Source organism: Panulirus ornatus, chromosome 11 (genome assembly GCF_036320965.1).
Source record: "Panulirus ornatus isolate Po-2019 chromosome 11, ASM3632096v1, whole genome shotgun sequence".
Taxonomy (NCBI): Eukaryota; Metazoa; Arthropoda; class Malacostraca; order Decapoda; family Palinuridae; genus Panulirus; species Panulirus ornatus.
Genome location: NC_092234.1, coordinates 14911752 through 14928597, shown reverse-complemented (window position 1 = coordinate 14928597; position 16846 = coordinate 14911752). Strand labels below are relative to the sequence as shown.

The 16846-nt window shown below is 41.4% G+C and overlaps 2 protein-coding genes across 2 annotated transcripts in view; one reads left to right on the top strand and one right to left on the bottom strand.

Moving 5' to 3' along the window:
• The window catches only part of LOC139751304 (glucose dehydrogenase [FAD, quinone]-like), a 226956-nt gene extending 217405 nt beyond the window's left edge, over positions 1-9551 (bottom strand). Inside the window, exons 1-2 of the mRNA XM_071666638.1 lie at positions 9350-9551; positions 7881-8033 (exon numbers count right to left, since the gene is read on the bottom strand). The gene's annotated coding sequence lies outside the window, so the exon portion shown is untranslated. The remainder of the gene's footprint in view (positions 1-7880; positions 8034-9349) is intronic.
• Positions 1-16846, top strand: part of LOC139751305 (large neutral amino acids transporter small subunit 1-like) — a 64893-nt gene that overhangs the window by 37216 nt on the left and 10831 nt on the right. Inside the window, exons 2-3 of the mRNA XM_071666640.1 lie at positions 3053-3194; positions 13820-13943. Coding sequence (XP_071522741.1) covers positions 3053-3194; positions 13820-13943 — 266 coding nt within the window. The remainder of the gene's footprint in view (positions 1-3052; positions 3195-13819; positions 13944-16846) is intronic.

The following is a 16846-nucleotide window of genomic DNA, read 5'->3' as shown; positions in this document are numbered from 1 at the left end:
TAAAGCCCAAGACGCAGATGTACCTCAGCCACAACGGTGGTGATGATGGGGAACAATACTGACGACGGTGGTGAAGGAATGGTGGGGGATGTTGGAGTATATGGGTGGTAGACTGGTGGCGGAGGGTGTGGTGGTGTTGCCTGTGAAGGAGCTGGTGGTGGTGGCGTCGATGAGTGGTGGTGATGGAGGTCCCCGGGAGACACCTTGCCATGGCCGCTGACTATGGAAGATAGTGGTATGATGGAGTGAGGGAGGAGGCAGAATTAACGAACTGATAATGGTATGACAGGGGGAGGGAAGGGGAAAGAGTGGTGATGGATGGGATGGGATGGGAGGGGAGGGGGTGAACGTGGAGGTTCCTGGAGAAAGACGACGGGAGGGAATAACACAATGGACGCTCAGAGACCCAAGGTGCTCGACAGGGTTCAGACAAAAGCAATCATTATCGGTAGCTTACGCATCTATCCTCTCAATCTGAACCCCCTTTCTCTCTTCTGCACAATGCTGCTCCTGCTGCTCTCTCTCTCTCTCTCTCTCTCTCTCTCTCTCTCTCTCTCTCTCTCAATGTTACCAGAGCCTCTGCTTCCGAGAATCGGCTGCTTGCATACCCACTCGTCTGACTGGGTCACGTAGTACACAACTAAAGCAGGTCGCAATGTTCCCCTTCAACATCCCCCCCACCCCACCCCCCCCACACACACAAACAAACACACACACAAAAAAAGGAAATATGCATGTACGGTGAGGGTCGGTGTCGTAGGAAGGGCCGTCTGTTCTGAAGGAGAGGGTGACTTGAGCGCCGTTCCACCGCCCACCACGGGAGACCATCCTCTCACCCACCCACCCAGGGAGGGCACCGACCGCCCGGGGCAACGTGTCACATTAGCTTGCTCAACGCACGGCCCACCCGAGGGGCTTCAGTAATGGCTCCCGCTCCTCCTCAGTCTTCATCATCCTTATCCTCCTCAATATTTATCATCCGTATCCTCCTCAATATTTATCATCCCAATCCTCCTCAGCCTTTATCATCCCTATCCTCCTCAATATTTATCATCCCTATCCTCCTCAGTCTTTATCATCCCTATCCTCCTCAATCTTTATCATCCCTATCCCCTCAATCTTTATCATCCCTATCCTCCTCAGTCTTTGTCATCCCTATCCTCAATATTTATCATCCCTATCCTCCTCAAACTTTATCATCCCTATCCTCCTCAGTCTTCATCATCCCTATCCTCCTCAGTCTTTATCATCCCTATCCTCCTAAGTCTCTATCATCCCTATTTCAATTTACGCACATTTTTCTCCCAATTTTTTTCTGCCCGATTTTGCCCTAATCTTTATTTCCTTGACACTTCATTATCTATCTCTTATCTGTGATGCTCTGTCTTGTCTTTACAGAAATTGTTCACTACTTTTTCATAACACAACTTTACTCATTCATTTGTCCTCATCATTCATTCTATACACATACACCATTCCTAGTGTGAATGCGAGACCTAACACTTCACGATCGACCAACTGTATGTCATTCATCTATAAATAACCATTATGTACCCAATACCATACGTTATACTTTTAGCAATATATATATATATATATATATATATATATATATATATATATATATATATATATATATATATATATACTTGCTACCTCCATCCATTTCCGTCGCCATCCCGCCACCCACGAAATAACATATCCCCCCCCCAGCGAGGCAGCGCCAAGAAGAGACAACAAAGGACACATTCGTTCACACTCAGTCTCTAGCTGTCATGTGCAATGGACCGAAAACACGGCTCCCTATCCACATCCAGGCCCCACGGACCTTTCCATGGTTCACCCCCGACGTTTCACATGCCCTGGTTCAGTCCACTGACAGCACGTTGACCCTGGTATACCACATCATTCCACTTCACTCTATTCCTTGCACGCCTCACCCTCCTGCATGTTTAGGCCCCAATCGCTAAAATCTTTTTCACTCCATCCTTCCACCTCCAATTTGGTTTCCCGCTTCTCCTTGTTCCCTCCACCTCTGACAAGTATATCCTCTTTGTCAACTTTTCCTCACTCATTCTCTCCATACGTCCACCATATCAACATACGCTCTTCTGTTCTCTCAACCACACTCTTTATTACCACACATCTCTCTTACCCTTTCATTCCCTACTCGATCAAACCACCTCACACCACATACTGTCCTCAAACACTTCATTTCTAGCACATCCACCCTCCTCCGTACAACCCTATAGGGGATAGGGGATTAAGAATACATCCCACGTATTCCCTGCGTGTCGTAGAAGGCGACTAAAAGGGGAGGGAGCGGGGGGCTGGAAATCCTCCCCTCTCTCTTTTTTTTTTTTTTTAATTTTCCAAAAGAAGGAACAGAGGGGGCCAGGTGAGGATATTCCAAAAAAAGGCCCAGTCCTCTGTTCTTAACGCTACCTCGCTATCGCGGGAAATGGCGAATAGTATGAAAAAAAAAAAAAAAAAAAAAAAATATATATATATATATATATATATATATATATATATATATATATATATATATATATATATATATATATATTTTCAAACTATTTGCCATTTTCCGCGTTAGCGAGGTAGCGTTAAGAACAGAGGACTGGGCCTTTGGGGGAATATCCTCACCTAGCCCCCTTCTCTGTTCCTTCTTATGGAAAATAAAAAAAAAAAAACGAGGTGGATATATATATATATATATATATATATATATATATATATATATATATATATATATATATATATACTGATAACCACGATGATAAATGACATAGAAGGTCACGAGCACGCGTGTGTGTGTATCACATCTTCAGATACAGAAATTTATGTATCGTTTCTCTACCCCCATGACGATGTGATACACACCAAAGTGTACAGCATTGTGACTTTACTGAAATATATGTATGTATATATATATATATATAGAGAGAGAGAGAGAGAGAGAGAGAGAGAGAGAGAGAGAGAGAGAGAGAGAGAGAGAGAGAGAGAATCCCAGTTTCCTCGGGATAACCCTCAGGTTCCTCCCCACCAGGCCACACGCAGCTGGAGGACCGGGTGTGGAAGGGGGAACACAACATAGGCGGCATCGCCCTCGCGCTGTACTCGGGCCTCTTCGCTTACGGCGGCTGGAACTATCTCAACTTCGTCACAGAGGAGCTCAAGGACCCATACAAGTACAGTAGATTTTTGTTTCCCCTTTACACCATTTGCCATATATATATATATATATATATATATATATATATATATATATATATATATATATATATATATATATATATATTTTTTTTTTTTTTTTTTTTTTTTTTTTCTTTCTTTCTTACTATGTATTCGCCATTTCCCGCGTCAGCGAAGTAGCGTTAAGAACAGAGGACTGGGCCTCTGAGGAAAATCCTCATCCAGCCCCCTTCTCTGTTCCTTCCTTTGGAAAATAAAAAAAAAGAGAGAGAGGAGGATTTCCAGCCCCCCGCTCCCTTCCCTTTTAGTCGCCTTCTACGACACTTAGGGAATACGTGGGAAGTATTCTTTCTCCCCTATCCCCAGGGAATATATGTATATATATATCCCTGGGGATAGGGGAGAAAGAAAACTTCCCACGCATTCCCCGCGTGTCGTAAGCGACTAAAAGGGACGGGAGCGGGGGGGCTAGAAACCCTCCCCTCCTTTTATTTTAACTTTCTAAAAGGGGAAAGGAGAAGGAGTCATGCGGGGAGTGCTCATCCTCCTCTAGGGCTCAGATTGTGGTGTGTAAATGTGTGTGGATGTAACCAAGATGAGAAAAAAGAAGAGATAGGTAGTATGTATGAGGAAAGGAACCTGGATGTTTTGGCTCAGAGTGAAACGAAGTTCAAGGGTAAAGGGAAAGAGTGGTATGGGAATGTGTCGGGAGTAAAGTCAGGGTTGGTGAGAGGACAAGAGCAAAGGAAGGAGTAGCACTGCTCCTGAAGCAGAAGATGTAAAAGTATGTGATAGAGTTTAAGAAAGTAAACTAAAATGATATGGGTAAAACTAAAAGTGGATGGAGAGAAATAGGTGGTTATTGGTGCTTATGCACCTGGTCATGAGAAGAAAGATCAAGAGAGGCAAGTGCTTTGGGATCAGCTGAGTGAGTGTGTTAGCAGCTTTGATGCACGAGACCGGGTTATAGTGATGGGTGATTTGAATGCAAAGGTGAGTAATGTGGCAGTTGAGGGTATAATTGGTGTACATGGGGTGTTCAGTGTTGTAAATGGAAATGGTGAAGAACTTGTAGATTTGTGTGCTGAAAAAGGACTGGTGATTGGGAACACCTGGTTTAAAAAGAGAGATGTACATAAGTATACGTATGTAAGTAGGAGAGATGGTCAGAGAGCGTTACTGGATTACGTGTTAATTGATAGGCGCGCGAAAGAGAGACTTTTGGATGTTAATGTGCTGAGAGGGGCAACTGGAGGGATGTCTGATCATTATCTTGTGGAGGCGAAGATGAAGATCTGTAGAGGTTTTCAGAAAAGAAGAGAGAATGTTGGGGTGAAGAGAGTGGTGAGATTAAGTGAGCTTGGAAAGGCGACTTGTGTTAGGAAGTACCAAGAGAGATTGGGTGCAGAATGGAAAAAGGTGACAACAAATGACGTAAGGGCAGTGGAGGAGGAATGGGATGTATTTAGAGAAGCATTGATGGCTTGCGCAGTAGATGCCTGTGGCATGAGAAAGGTGGGAGGTGGGCAGATTAGAAAGGGTAGTGAGTGGTGGGATGAAGAAGTAAGATTATTAGTGAAAGAGAAGAGAGGCATTTGGACGATTTTTGCAGGGAAATAGTGCAAATGACAGGGAGATGTATAAAAGAAAGAGGCAAGAGGTCAAGGGAAAGGTGCAAGAGGTGAAAAAGAGGGCAAATGAGAGTTGGGGTGAGAGAGTATCATTGATTTTAGGAATAAAAAGATGCTTTGGAAGGCGGTAAGTAAAGTGCGTAAGACAAGAGAACAAATGGGAACATCGGTCAAGGGGCAAATGGGGAGGTAATAACAAGTAGTGGTGAAGTGAGAGGGAGATGGAGTAAGTATTTTGAAGGTTTGTTGGTGTTTGATGATAGAGTGGCAGATATAGGGTGTTTGGTCGAAGTGGTGTGCGAAATGAGAGGGTCAGGGAGAATGATTTGGTAAACAGAGAAGAGGTAGTGAAAGCTTTGCTGAAGATGAAGGCCGGCAAGGCAGCGGGTTTGGATGGCCCTGCTGTGGAATTTATTAAACAAAAGGGGTGAATGTGTTGTTGACTGGTTGGTGAGGATATTCAATGAATGTATGGTTCATTATGAAGTGCCTGAGGATTGGCGGAATGGATGAATAGTGCCATTGTACAAAGGCAAAGGGGATAAAGGTGAGTGTTCAAATTACAGAGATATAAGTTTGTTGAGTATTCCTAGGAAATCATATGGGAGGGTATTGATTGAGAGGGTCTAGGCAAGTACAGAGCATCAGATTAGGGAAGAGCAGTGTGGTTTCAAAAGTGGTAGAGGATGTGTGGATCAGGTGTGTGCTTTGAAGAATGCATGTGAGAAATACTTAGAAAATCAAATGGATTTGTCTGTAGCATTAATGGATCTGGAGAAGGCATATGAGAGTTGATAAAGATGCTCTGTGGAAGTTATTAAGAATATAAGGTGTGGGAGGTAAGTTGTTAAAAGTAGTGAAAAGTTTTTATCAAGGATGTAAGGCATGTGTACGTGTAGGAAGAGAGGAAAATGATTGGTTCTCAGTGAATGTTGGTTTGTGGCAGGGGTGCGTGATCTCTCCATGGTTGTTTAATTTGTTTATGGATGGGGTTGTTAGGGAGGTGAATGCAAGAGTTTTGGAAAGAGGGGCAAGTATGCAGTCTCTTGTGGATGAGAGAGCTTGGGGAAGTGAGTCAGTTGTTGTTCGCTGATGATACAGCGCTGGTGGCTGATTCGGGTGAGAAACTGCAGAAGCTGGTGACTGAGTTTGATAAAGTGTGTGAAAGAAGAAAGTTGAGAGTGTGAAAGAAGAAAGTTGAGAGTAAATGTGAATAAAAGCAAGGTTATTAGGTACAGTAGGGTTGAGGGCTGATACATACAACACGAAACAACAAACTGACCTCGTAAATCGTGTCAATTTTCCTCCCCATGAAAACCTTACAATTACACGATCATGTACGGGGAATCTCATACCTCCCACGGATTAAATGCGTCGCCGACGGTGCAAATCCCATCGTGGGTAAGATGGCCTGGCCTTAATTACGCACAAAACCTATAACGCCGGGTTGAATACCACATCATCACACTTAAGGGTCGAACCACTGACCTGAAGGGGCGTATCGGTGTGCTCCGGGGTCGTTTATGTTTACAGGATAAAGTCTATGGGAGTTATCATGATCACTTCAGTACTATATAAGACAAAATCATTTCATTTCCATTAGCTTCAGTCGTTTTCTATTTTCAGGTTTTCTGTATTCCGAGTAAACTTACTATTTTTATGTGCTTTTGAACATTATGAACGAGTATTATTCCTACGACACGGATTTGCCAAGTTTATTTACTTGTGTGTATATTAATACAAAAATCGTCGTATACAAAATCACTTATTAATATCCTGATTTCTATATAAATTTTTTTGACAAGTTCTTACTGTTAACTGCTTCAGATTAATAATTAATCAATCACCAACTAGTTCTACAACATACATCTAATCACTCACAATTCTGTAATTAATAACATATATCACTTACTAGGTGTTCTAACAGGAAACTAATCTGTTAAGTAAGTTCTGCTTGTCAGTTACTGATGATTAGTTTTCCTTGAAAACCCAGTAATTTCTGTACATGAAATAGCCTCGCTTGTGCAATAATGTGCAAGTGTACATGCAAGTCATAACTGCATACCCAAGTGCTCTATGCATGAGCTCGTGAGACCTTACTTCACCAAAGTCATTCTGAGGTCAACGGGGCCGGTTACGTTGCGTAGATCGAGTACGGACGGTTAGGTGAAGCTGGTGGCTCGGTCGTGGGGTAGGAGTGTCGCAGCGTACATTCCTTACCCTCACTGGGTTTTTACCGATCCTTCATCCGCGTCTTTGCCTTTGTTAAGATCGGTTATTCCAAGGCTATTTTCCTAAGCCGTAAGAGCACGACTTCATGAACCTTTCATTACGCTAGTGATACTCGGGGGATTATAAGGTTTTGAAGGTTTTTTAAAAAAAAAAAAAAAAACTACTTTAGTTCGATATCTGAAGACACCTCATTTTCAAAGCACTTCCGTGAAGATATTCACATGTTAAGCGTTATGGCAATGATAATTTTCATGCAGTTTACTGCATGCTCGCTCTAGCAAGGTGATAAAACCATTTTCCGTTTAATGCGTTCTAGTTTGACAAGAGCTTGGACGGACTTGATATCTTCCGTCACCCTCAAAGTTGGAACTCAAAAGATAAGCATACAGCACAGGAGTGGCGCCACTGGTAGGGAAATCTCGTAAGTCGGGGTAACTCAAAAGTGTTATTCAAAGTGGCATAACTGATCCCAAACTAGAAGAAAGACTGGATCGAGTGACCTACTCTTTACTGATACGAAAATCTAAAACCCGTGATTTCCGTTTGGCGCCTTGCTAGAAGCTCTTTTAATCGTGCTACGAGTTACGGGCAATAGCATTTGATCCTAACAAAATTTGAGCCAAATATAACAAGCAAATGGTACGGAGAAGATACAAAAGGACGTACGTAGCGAAGGACCCAAGTTAGCTCAAGCTTGTCAGAGCAACAAACAACAAGAATTCGTTTTACAACAAAAAAGTCAGCTAATACCATAAAAGCTGAGGCAAATACACTGTTATGCGTCACAGCGCATCATTCAAGACAAAACAGTATACATACCCGGAGAAAGCAGCAACTCATTCTTCTTTCGTTTATTCTAGCTTCTAATACATTCACATCAAGGTCCCCTAAAGCTGTTTGGGTCGTTCCCATACGGGTGCTGCGATATTCTTGCAGCTTCTCTTTCTTTTTATCTTAATATGTTGGATTCTTCTACACAAAAAGAAATCAGCGTTATTAGGAATATGAATGTACTTCAATTTTCATATACATCACCTAATTTTAAATCCATCATTTGCCTATCTAAAATTTACAAAATTCTCATTTGAAAAAAAATTGATTGATGAAACAGGATAAAACGAAGTTTTAGAATTAACAATAGCACAGGCAAAGAGTAGGCAACTGTACTCCAAGTATTCTGGACAGCAAAATTTATTTAGACAATTTGCTAGTGTTTCTCATGGATTAAACCAAGTTGCCTATTGTCTTCCTATTGTTATGCATTTATTGTTCATCTGAAACGATGAATAAACTTTACGGCATGGTCAATTGTCCAGTCACATACGTATTTATTCGTCCGGTATTCTCACTCACTGGTTATAAGTCAAATGATCATGTGAATAAATTAAGACTTTACCACTATATAAAAATCAAAAGAATCAACTCTATGATATGAATAAGAATTATACAGTTCCACAGATAACCGTTCATTGACATTCTGATCAACACTTACTTGCAATCATCTGTAGTCATTCCAATGATTAAGGAATTATGTACATTTTAACAACAGAGGATATTAAGGTAAATACCACTAGGGTAAAGGTAGATAAGGCTTTCATACGTTCTGTTGACCTCAAAGTATCACCTAATTAATTTCTGAAAACCTCACCTGTAAATACATCTCCTTACAGCCGATATTCACTTTATCAATATTCTAATCGAAATATACGTCATTTGCTGCGTATCCACACTAGGGATTGGAGGGAATAAGTGCTGCGTGGCAGACGAATCAATGTTGTTAGTTCCCCGTGACCAAGCAATTGACCATTAAATAATTTCCTGCAGTGTTAATGTTCAAGAAGTTAATTTATTCACTTCTACTTAGTAACTTAACTCACTTCCGATGGCAAAAAATGTGCAAATGTCGTATAATGCAAAAATCAAACGACAGAAGCTCATACCCGTCGCCATGATGAAATCTAGGGAAAATGTTAGGGTAAAAAAAAAAGTCACCTCTTAAAATTACTATACGTTCACCAAGGTTTCTAACCCACGGCCCTTATCAACCCCTAGTCTACATCAACCTAACCTAGAGTTGGAGCAGGTGAAACTAGCTGAAAGTTTACAAGTAAGCATAATAACGTGTGTCCCATTGGTGCAGCCTATGACTGGTCGGCAAAATAACATCTGCCCCATTGGTGTTGCCTGACAGGGCAAATAATCGCCACGTAAACTTTAAAAAAACTTTCTAAATATAACTAATGTTGCACTTGGATTAATAAACAATGTACTTGGATTACTAAACTTACCGTCGTGAAGCTGCTACTGCCGCTCGTGCAACTTGATGCTTGTCGTAATGCTGAACGGCCAATGCACGAGGCCACTGGCAGGATAGCACGTAAAGTACTTCAGTTCCAATTACGCTGCGAGGAAGGCTGTGTTCATTTGTACATCATCAGCGTCTGGCTTAAAATGACAGGCCTTAGGCTTGACCAATTACCTTACCAAAGTCATACAGGAAACAAAGATGGCGCTACCTTAAAACAGCCGATTCTTTGCCGATACGATTATTCACGTGACTTGGTTAGGTTTCTTGAATTATAACTATGTGTTAATTGATTTCTCTTCTAATATATAATACAATTTTGTATATACAATGAAGATATATTACTGTTTACTCACGCTCTGAGTACGCCAAATTCTAAAATTCTCAATATGTTATGTTCTCGATAAAAGCAATCCAGCTTATTAACTCTTTCCCTTCTCATTGTTTGCCTGTCAGTGCTCAGGCTTTTCTTAGCCTTCAATTTTTTTTTTCAATTTTTTATCATAGTTCTTAAAATCTGGCTGAGAAGGAACACATTAGTGGACTCAGTATTTTTTTGTTGTTCATTAACGTCCTTGTGCTTTCATTGTACTTCCCACAATCATTAGAGATTATCTATATGTCAATATTTTTGTCATGTTTCTATGCGTCGTTCATCTGAGTCTAACTGAAAATTGAATGTTAATTTTTTTTTCCATTTCGGACAATAACTGACGCAGCCTGCGGTGAACAGGTTGGGAAATTACCTTTATTTGTAATATCAAATGAATTTTTTAATTATATTTATAGGTTTTTCAATCATATCCTGAAATTGTTCTCTGATCACGAAAAATAAGAATTTGTAAATATATGCAAGTATCATATATCAATCACTTCGTTTTTCTCTCTCAGCGCTCTGCATTTTCCTAATATTAATGTGTATTCATCTACATTTTCCCCAAGTCTTCACTTCCTTTCTCATCCATTGTCTTGATATCTTTTCTCTCCGCCTCCTCCTTCCCTTTCCTCCTGAGCTCCTAATTTTTAACCCCTTGTCCTCATCCTCCCTCCCCCCCAACCTTTCCTGTCACCCCCGTGCCTTCTCCATCCCCTACCCCAGGCTCTCTCGTCCTAGTGGGTTTAAAAGCTCCATTGTCGCGTCAGAGCCATTGAAGGTCCTGTGCTGCAGCTAGGCAGCCTCTCATAGCGGGACCTTGTTTACAAATACCAGTCGTGAACAGGGCTCCCTACTCAACCTGAGTGAGTGTATTTTGGTGAGATTCCCTTAGGGATCTTAAGCATCGTACTAGATGTTGAATATTGGAGTTATCTTACATAACTTAAGTCATTACCTGAGCGTTCTTCTTTACCCTACGTGAGTGTCTGAGAGATCTTACATAACCTGCTTGAGTCCCTGGAGGATCGTACTTAGCCCAAATGAGTTCTTGAGTAATCTTACTCACCCTGAGTCCCTTGGTGATTCCACCAAAGTGAAGCCCGAGAATTTTACTGTTGAGTCCCTAAGCGATCTTACTTAATGTGATTGACTTAACCCGTGTTTCTTACTTTGTGATCGTCTTCCTTAATTGAAATCACTTCCTCTGAACTGATCCAACCCTGTGATAATGTAAATATGTTTGAGCATAATCATATCTTTTATTCCACCTTAGGGGCCTCACGTGAGCAACTTACAAAATCTACAGCCTCCAAAGTTAGTGGCGTTGTATACATGCCATAATTACCACCTGTGACGAATTGTTTCATAACTTCAACGGTTGTATTTCCTAAAACGTCGGATCACTGGAGCAGATCATCTGGTGGTTCATCCATACTAAGCCAGTTCTACTAGCATTATATATTACACAAGAAATTTCGGTGGTCTGCTGTATGATTATTTTCTCAACACATATCTAAGATGTTTATTCCTATACCTCAACAGTAGAACCAAAAGCCTCACTTCTCATTAATGCTCTAGGTACCACCTCTCCTACCATTCCTCTCTACACCTCCTCTACAGGTTTTATTTTGGCCACTGCCCTCGCGAGCTGTTTGTTTTAGTCCCTGCCACTGAGGCTTGGTCTTAGGTCATCTCTTAATATACTAAGTCGTGGGGCAATTCCCCCAGTAGGCCCTTCCCTCTCCCCCAGTAATCAAAAGCTATTTTTACTCCCCAGAGACTAAACCTTTTGAAGCCCCTTTTGGTATAATGCGAATTGTAATATTCCTTATGAGTTCTTTATCATCATGATAGTCATCACTTGTCTCTACCCACATAAATGAGCCCTTCTGAAAGATGCGCTGCTTCGTTCCGCGGCCCACATGTGGCCGCTGCCTTCTTCCATACTTTTCCCGCATACCTTCAGCAAGACCGACCGCCATGCTAACCACTTATTCCGTCGAGGAACAAAGCTGTGGAACTCTTCCTTTTTTTCAATCTTCTACTCTACAACACTTCTACATCTAAGAACCAGGTGTACAAGTACGAAAGATCTGATTATTTTCGTCTTTTCCGCTTACCCAACTTTCCTCTTACATGAGATGGCCATCACCGGTATTTGTCCATGCCATGGTGAGCAGTCAGAAAAAAAAACGACCTGGATTAGTTAATCTTTCAGAGAACTCCGGTGGGTTTATATTCTAATCATCCCTTAACTAAACATGAATGAGTTTCGTGCTTGGTTCTAATCAAACCTGAGTCTTATATCTAAGTTATCTTCATCTTATTCAGTTAACTTCCATGAATGCTTTATCAAGTAATTCCTTTCATTTAGGATGAGTGATCTTAATTCGAAAAAGTCCCCATGATTGTAATAAATTAACCCCTAAACTTGAGTGCTTCCTTTTCAACTTAGCTTCTTTCTAAAAGATTTTGAATGGAGAAACTCATTTTTACACTTATTGCATAAAAGTTAAAATCACTCAATAACAAGTAAATCAATCAATGTAATACACTCTTTCAGCCCGAGTAATGACCTCAATTAACTGCTCATTTATGCATTACTTGACTAACTTGAAAAGAAGGAAAAGGATAGTGTGTCAGGGCCCAGATTTCTTTGATGAAATGAAACTATATCAAAGAAAATCTCTGGGGAGGTCATAATGGTTACAGGAAGAGTAAGGTTGATTTCAGAGCAGCTCCTGTTATCATTAACCAGGGTTCAGTGCTGGCAGAGGTTGGTCGGAGGGGGAATAAGATTGTTGGATTTAGATGTTAATGTTAACTTTGTACAACCTTCTTGGATGTTTAGCCGTTTGTTACTATGTCTTTTAGCTGAGTGATTAGTTTACATGCGTTTGTGTTTGTTTGTATGGTGTCCTGTTTCTCGGTGTCTGTTTTATTCTTTTTATGGCTACATCCCTGTCCTTCTTTTTCCTTGTCTATCTTATTCCCGTCGGGATAACTGTATGATATATCCGCCTCTTTTCCTCCATTCGTTAGTCTTCCTATCTCGTGTGTATATTTCTGTATCACCTGTTCTTATATCTTCCTCTTCGTGTTTTTATCACTCCATCATCACTCCGGAGGCTGTAAGATTTCACTCCTTTGGCCCATATGACTGTCTTTTCTTTCTGCCTTCCCAACACGAGGGCTGCTAACATTCAATCCACAAACATACAATTTCTGTCTAACACATGACACTGACAAAATGTAATACATGACTTGTTCTTCGAAGCTTTAAATTTCCCGTGGTGAGCACTATACACTAACCCTGTACTTTGGCAGAATCTCACCGTAAGTACGAAGGAATTCTCTGTGTTCGCAGAAATTATAATTATTTGCAACAGGATTCGTATTGTCATTATGACTGTGGGCAGGGTTCAGGGAGAGGTTAATGCTTGCCCATTTAGCGGTGGTATTACTTAAGAATATGGAGGACTCTTTCTGTAAGAGCTGTTGTGGTATGATGGGTAACTAGTCATTCCTGTAGATACTGATTAGATAAATGCTTCAGTGTATAGAAAACACAATAATATAATTCCTGTTTTGTTTTTTCTTCCACCCCAATGAAAACTATATTCAGAGCCTATCAATGTTTTCGGGTCAGGTAATATGTGGTACTTTTTTTGAAATGCATGGTAATGAAAATTATTTGTCTTTATATTGTCCAGTTATATATGAGGAGATTGAAACCCCTCAAGTATAATGGTGTAACAAATGTGCAACCTTTGAGCATGATGGCATAACCCTTAAGCATAACGATACAACCCTTGAGCAGGAGTGTGCGACCCTTGAGCACAATGGAGTGAACCTTAAGCACAATGGTAGGTACCCCTGATTATGACGGTGATGACGAGTTCATGACAGAGCGACCCTTGAGCCCGTCAGTACTACGGCTGGGTGCAATTGCCCCTAACGGTCAGGTCAAAGAGTAGGTCAATATACCCAAGGGACACACATTCGTGTTCAAGAGGTTGAATAAAATGTTGTGAATCATGTGCGTATATACCTGTGTTGAGACGTGCCTTGTTTCAGGAACCTACCACGGGCCATCTGGGTGGCACTGCCGTTGGTCACAGTGGTGTATGTGTTAGTCAACGTGGCCTACCTCGTCGTCCTGAGCCCCAGTGACATACTTGCCTCCAACGCAGTTGCTGTTGTAAGTCCTGCCTCCCTCTCTTCTGCCTACATCTCCGACTAACTTTATCAGCCCTGCTCACCAGGGATCACTCTAGGCCATCTTCACTCTGTTCTTCATCTAACTTCCCTCTGTCGTCTTGGTTCTTTTCAGTGGCCTAACTTTTCAGCTCCATTCTTTTAATTCTTCCCAACATCTACCCTAAATACAGTTGACACCCTGGATAACACCATTACTCCTATCTATATTTTACTCTTTTGTGTCTCTTCATCTCCCGTTTATGCTTAACTGTGTCTGTTGCCTCTGCTCCCTTCTCCCCATTTACCTCCCTTGTTCTCCTACAGTGGAGACTCCTGAGATACAACAGCCATGTATAATTTCCCCCACTACATGTTACTGCACACAATAACTAACATTCAGAAGTTAAAAGCTGATTATTGCTTGGCTTACAAATACCAAAATTAAGACACGAAAGCTTATGCAGTAAAGTATTACGAAATACACACACATACATGCTTCGGTGTAATAATTAGTGTGTGAACATGATTCACACATGAGCTCACCAAGGTTCGAGCCCTGGATGCATTGGTCAGCCCACAGTCAATCCAGCAGATCGTCATCCCATTAAGGCTAGTCAGTATGTAGGTATCTGGATTAGGTTGATATATGTGAGCGTGTGTGTGTGTGTGTGAACACATACGAGATTTAATACATAACAAGATTAATAACCAAGGCAACATGAATGTAAAACTCTCCTCCTGTAACACACAAATAGTAATCACACACACACACACATAGTGAGTTAATAGTGATGTGGATGGCAGACAGAAATCTAAAAAGTTGCATGATATTGGAGATAGTTTAAGAGATGGGGCCCTGTGATTGTAGAAATCCCTCCCTGTACAGATAAATAGATGATTAGACTTACACACACTGAATTAGTATGACTGAAGGCATGATTAATGCAGACAGCATACATAAATTTAAAAAGTTTTAGGATGGTAGGGAATGTTTAAGAGATAGGGCTCCACAAGTGTAAAACTCCTTATACTGTACAAATAGGTAGATACAGATACATCAGTTTCCATGATGCAGTGGCTAGTATTACAACCAGTGAATCTCATAGGTCATGTTCAAGTCCTATGCCCACATATTCCCTGCGTGTCATAGAAGGCGACTAAAAGGGGAGGGAGTGGAGGGCTGGAAATCCTTCCCTCTCGTTTTTAATTTTCCAAAAGAAGGAACAGAGAAGGGGGCCAAGTAAGGATATTTCCTCAAAGGCTCAGTCCTCTGTTCTAAATGCTACCTCGCTAATGCGGGAAATGGCGAATAGTATGAAAAAAAAATAATAATCCTCCCCTCTTATTTTTAATTTTCCAAAACAAGGAACAGAGAAGGGGGGCTAAGTGAGGATTTCCCTCAAAGGCTCAATCCTCAGTTTTGAACGCTACCTCGCTAACGTGGGAAATGGCCAATACTATGAAGTGTTTTAGATATCTGGGAGTGGATTTGGCAGTGGATGGAACCATGGAAGCGGAAGTGAATCATAGGATGGGGGAGGGGGCGAAAATTCTGGGAGCATTGAAGAATGTGTGGAAGTCGAAAACATTATCTCGGAAAGCAAAAATGGGTATGTTTGAAGGAATAGTGGTTCCAACAATGTTATATGGTTGCGAGGCATGGGCTATGGATAAAGTTGTGCGGAGGAGGGTGGGTGTGCTGGAAATGAGATGTTTGAGGACAATATGTGGTGTGAGGTGGTTTGATCAAGTAAGTAATAATAGGGTATGAGAGATGTGTGGCAATAAAAAGAGTGTGGTTGAGAGAGCAGAAGAGGGTGTTTTGAAATGGTTTGGTCACATGGAGAGAATGAGTAAGGAAAGATTGACCAAGAGGATATATATGTCAGAGGTGGAGGGAACGAGGAGAAGTGGGAGACCAAATTGGAGGTGGAAAGATGGAGTGAAAAAGATTTTGAGTGATTGGGGCCTGAACATGCAGGAGGGTGAAAGGCGTGCAAGGAGTAGAGTGAATTGGAACGATGTGGTATACCGGGGTTGACGTGCTGTCAATGGATTGAACCACGGCATGTGAAGCATCTGGGGTAAACCAATGAAAGTTCTGTGGGGCCTGGATGTGGAAAGGGAGCTGTGGTTTCGGTGCATTATTACATGACAGCTAGAGACTGAGTGTGAATGAATGTGGCCTTTATTGTCTTTTGGTAGCGCTACCTTGCACACATGAGGGGGGAGGGGGTTGTTATTTCATGTAGTGGGATGAAGAAGTAAGATTGTTAGTGAAAGAGAAGAGAGAGGCATTTGGACGATTTTTGCAAGGAAATAATGCAAATGACTGAGAGATGTATAAAAGATAGAGGCAAGACGTCAAGAGAAAGGTGCAAGGGTGAAAAAGAGGGTAAATGAGAGTTGGGGTGAGAGAGTATCATTGAATTTTAGGGAGAATAAAAAGATGTTTTGGAAGGAGGTAAATAAAGTGCGTAAGACAAGAGAGCAAATGGGAACATCGGTGAAGGGGGGCAAATGGAGAGGTAATAACAAGTAGTGGTGAAGTGAGAGGGAGATGGAGTTAGTATTTTGAAGGTTTGTTGAATGTGTTTGATAGAGTGGCAGATATAGGGTATTTTGGTCAAGGTGGTGTGCTAAGTAGATGGTCAGGGAGAATGATTTGGTAAACAGAGAAGAGGTAATGAAAGCTTTGCAGAAGATGAAAGCCGGTAAGGCGGCGGGTTTGGATGGTATTGCAGTGGAATTCATTAAAAAAGGGTTGACTGTGTTGTTGACTGGTTGGTGAGGATATTCAATGTATGTATGGCTCATGGTGAAGTGCCTGAGGATTGGCGGAATGCATGTATAGAACCATTGTGCAAAGGCAAAGGGGATAAAGGTGAGTGCTCAAATTACAGA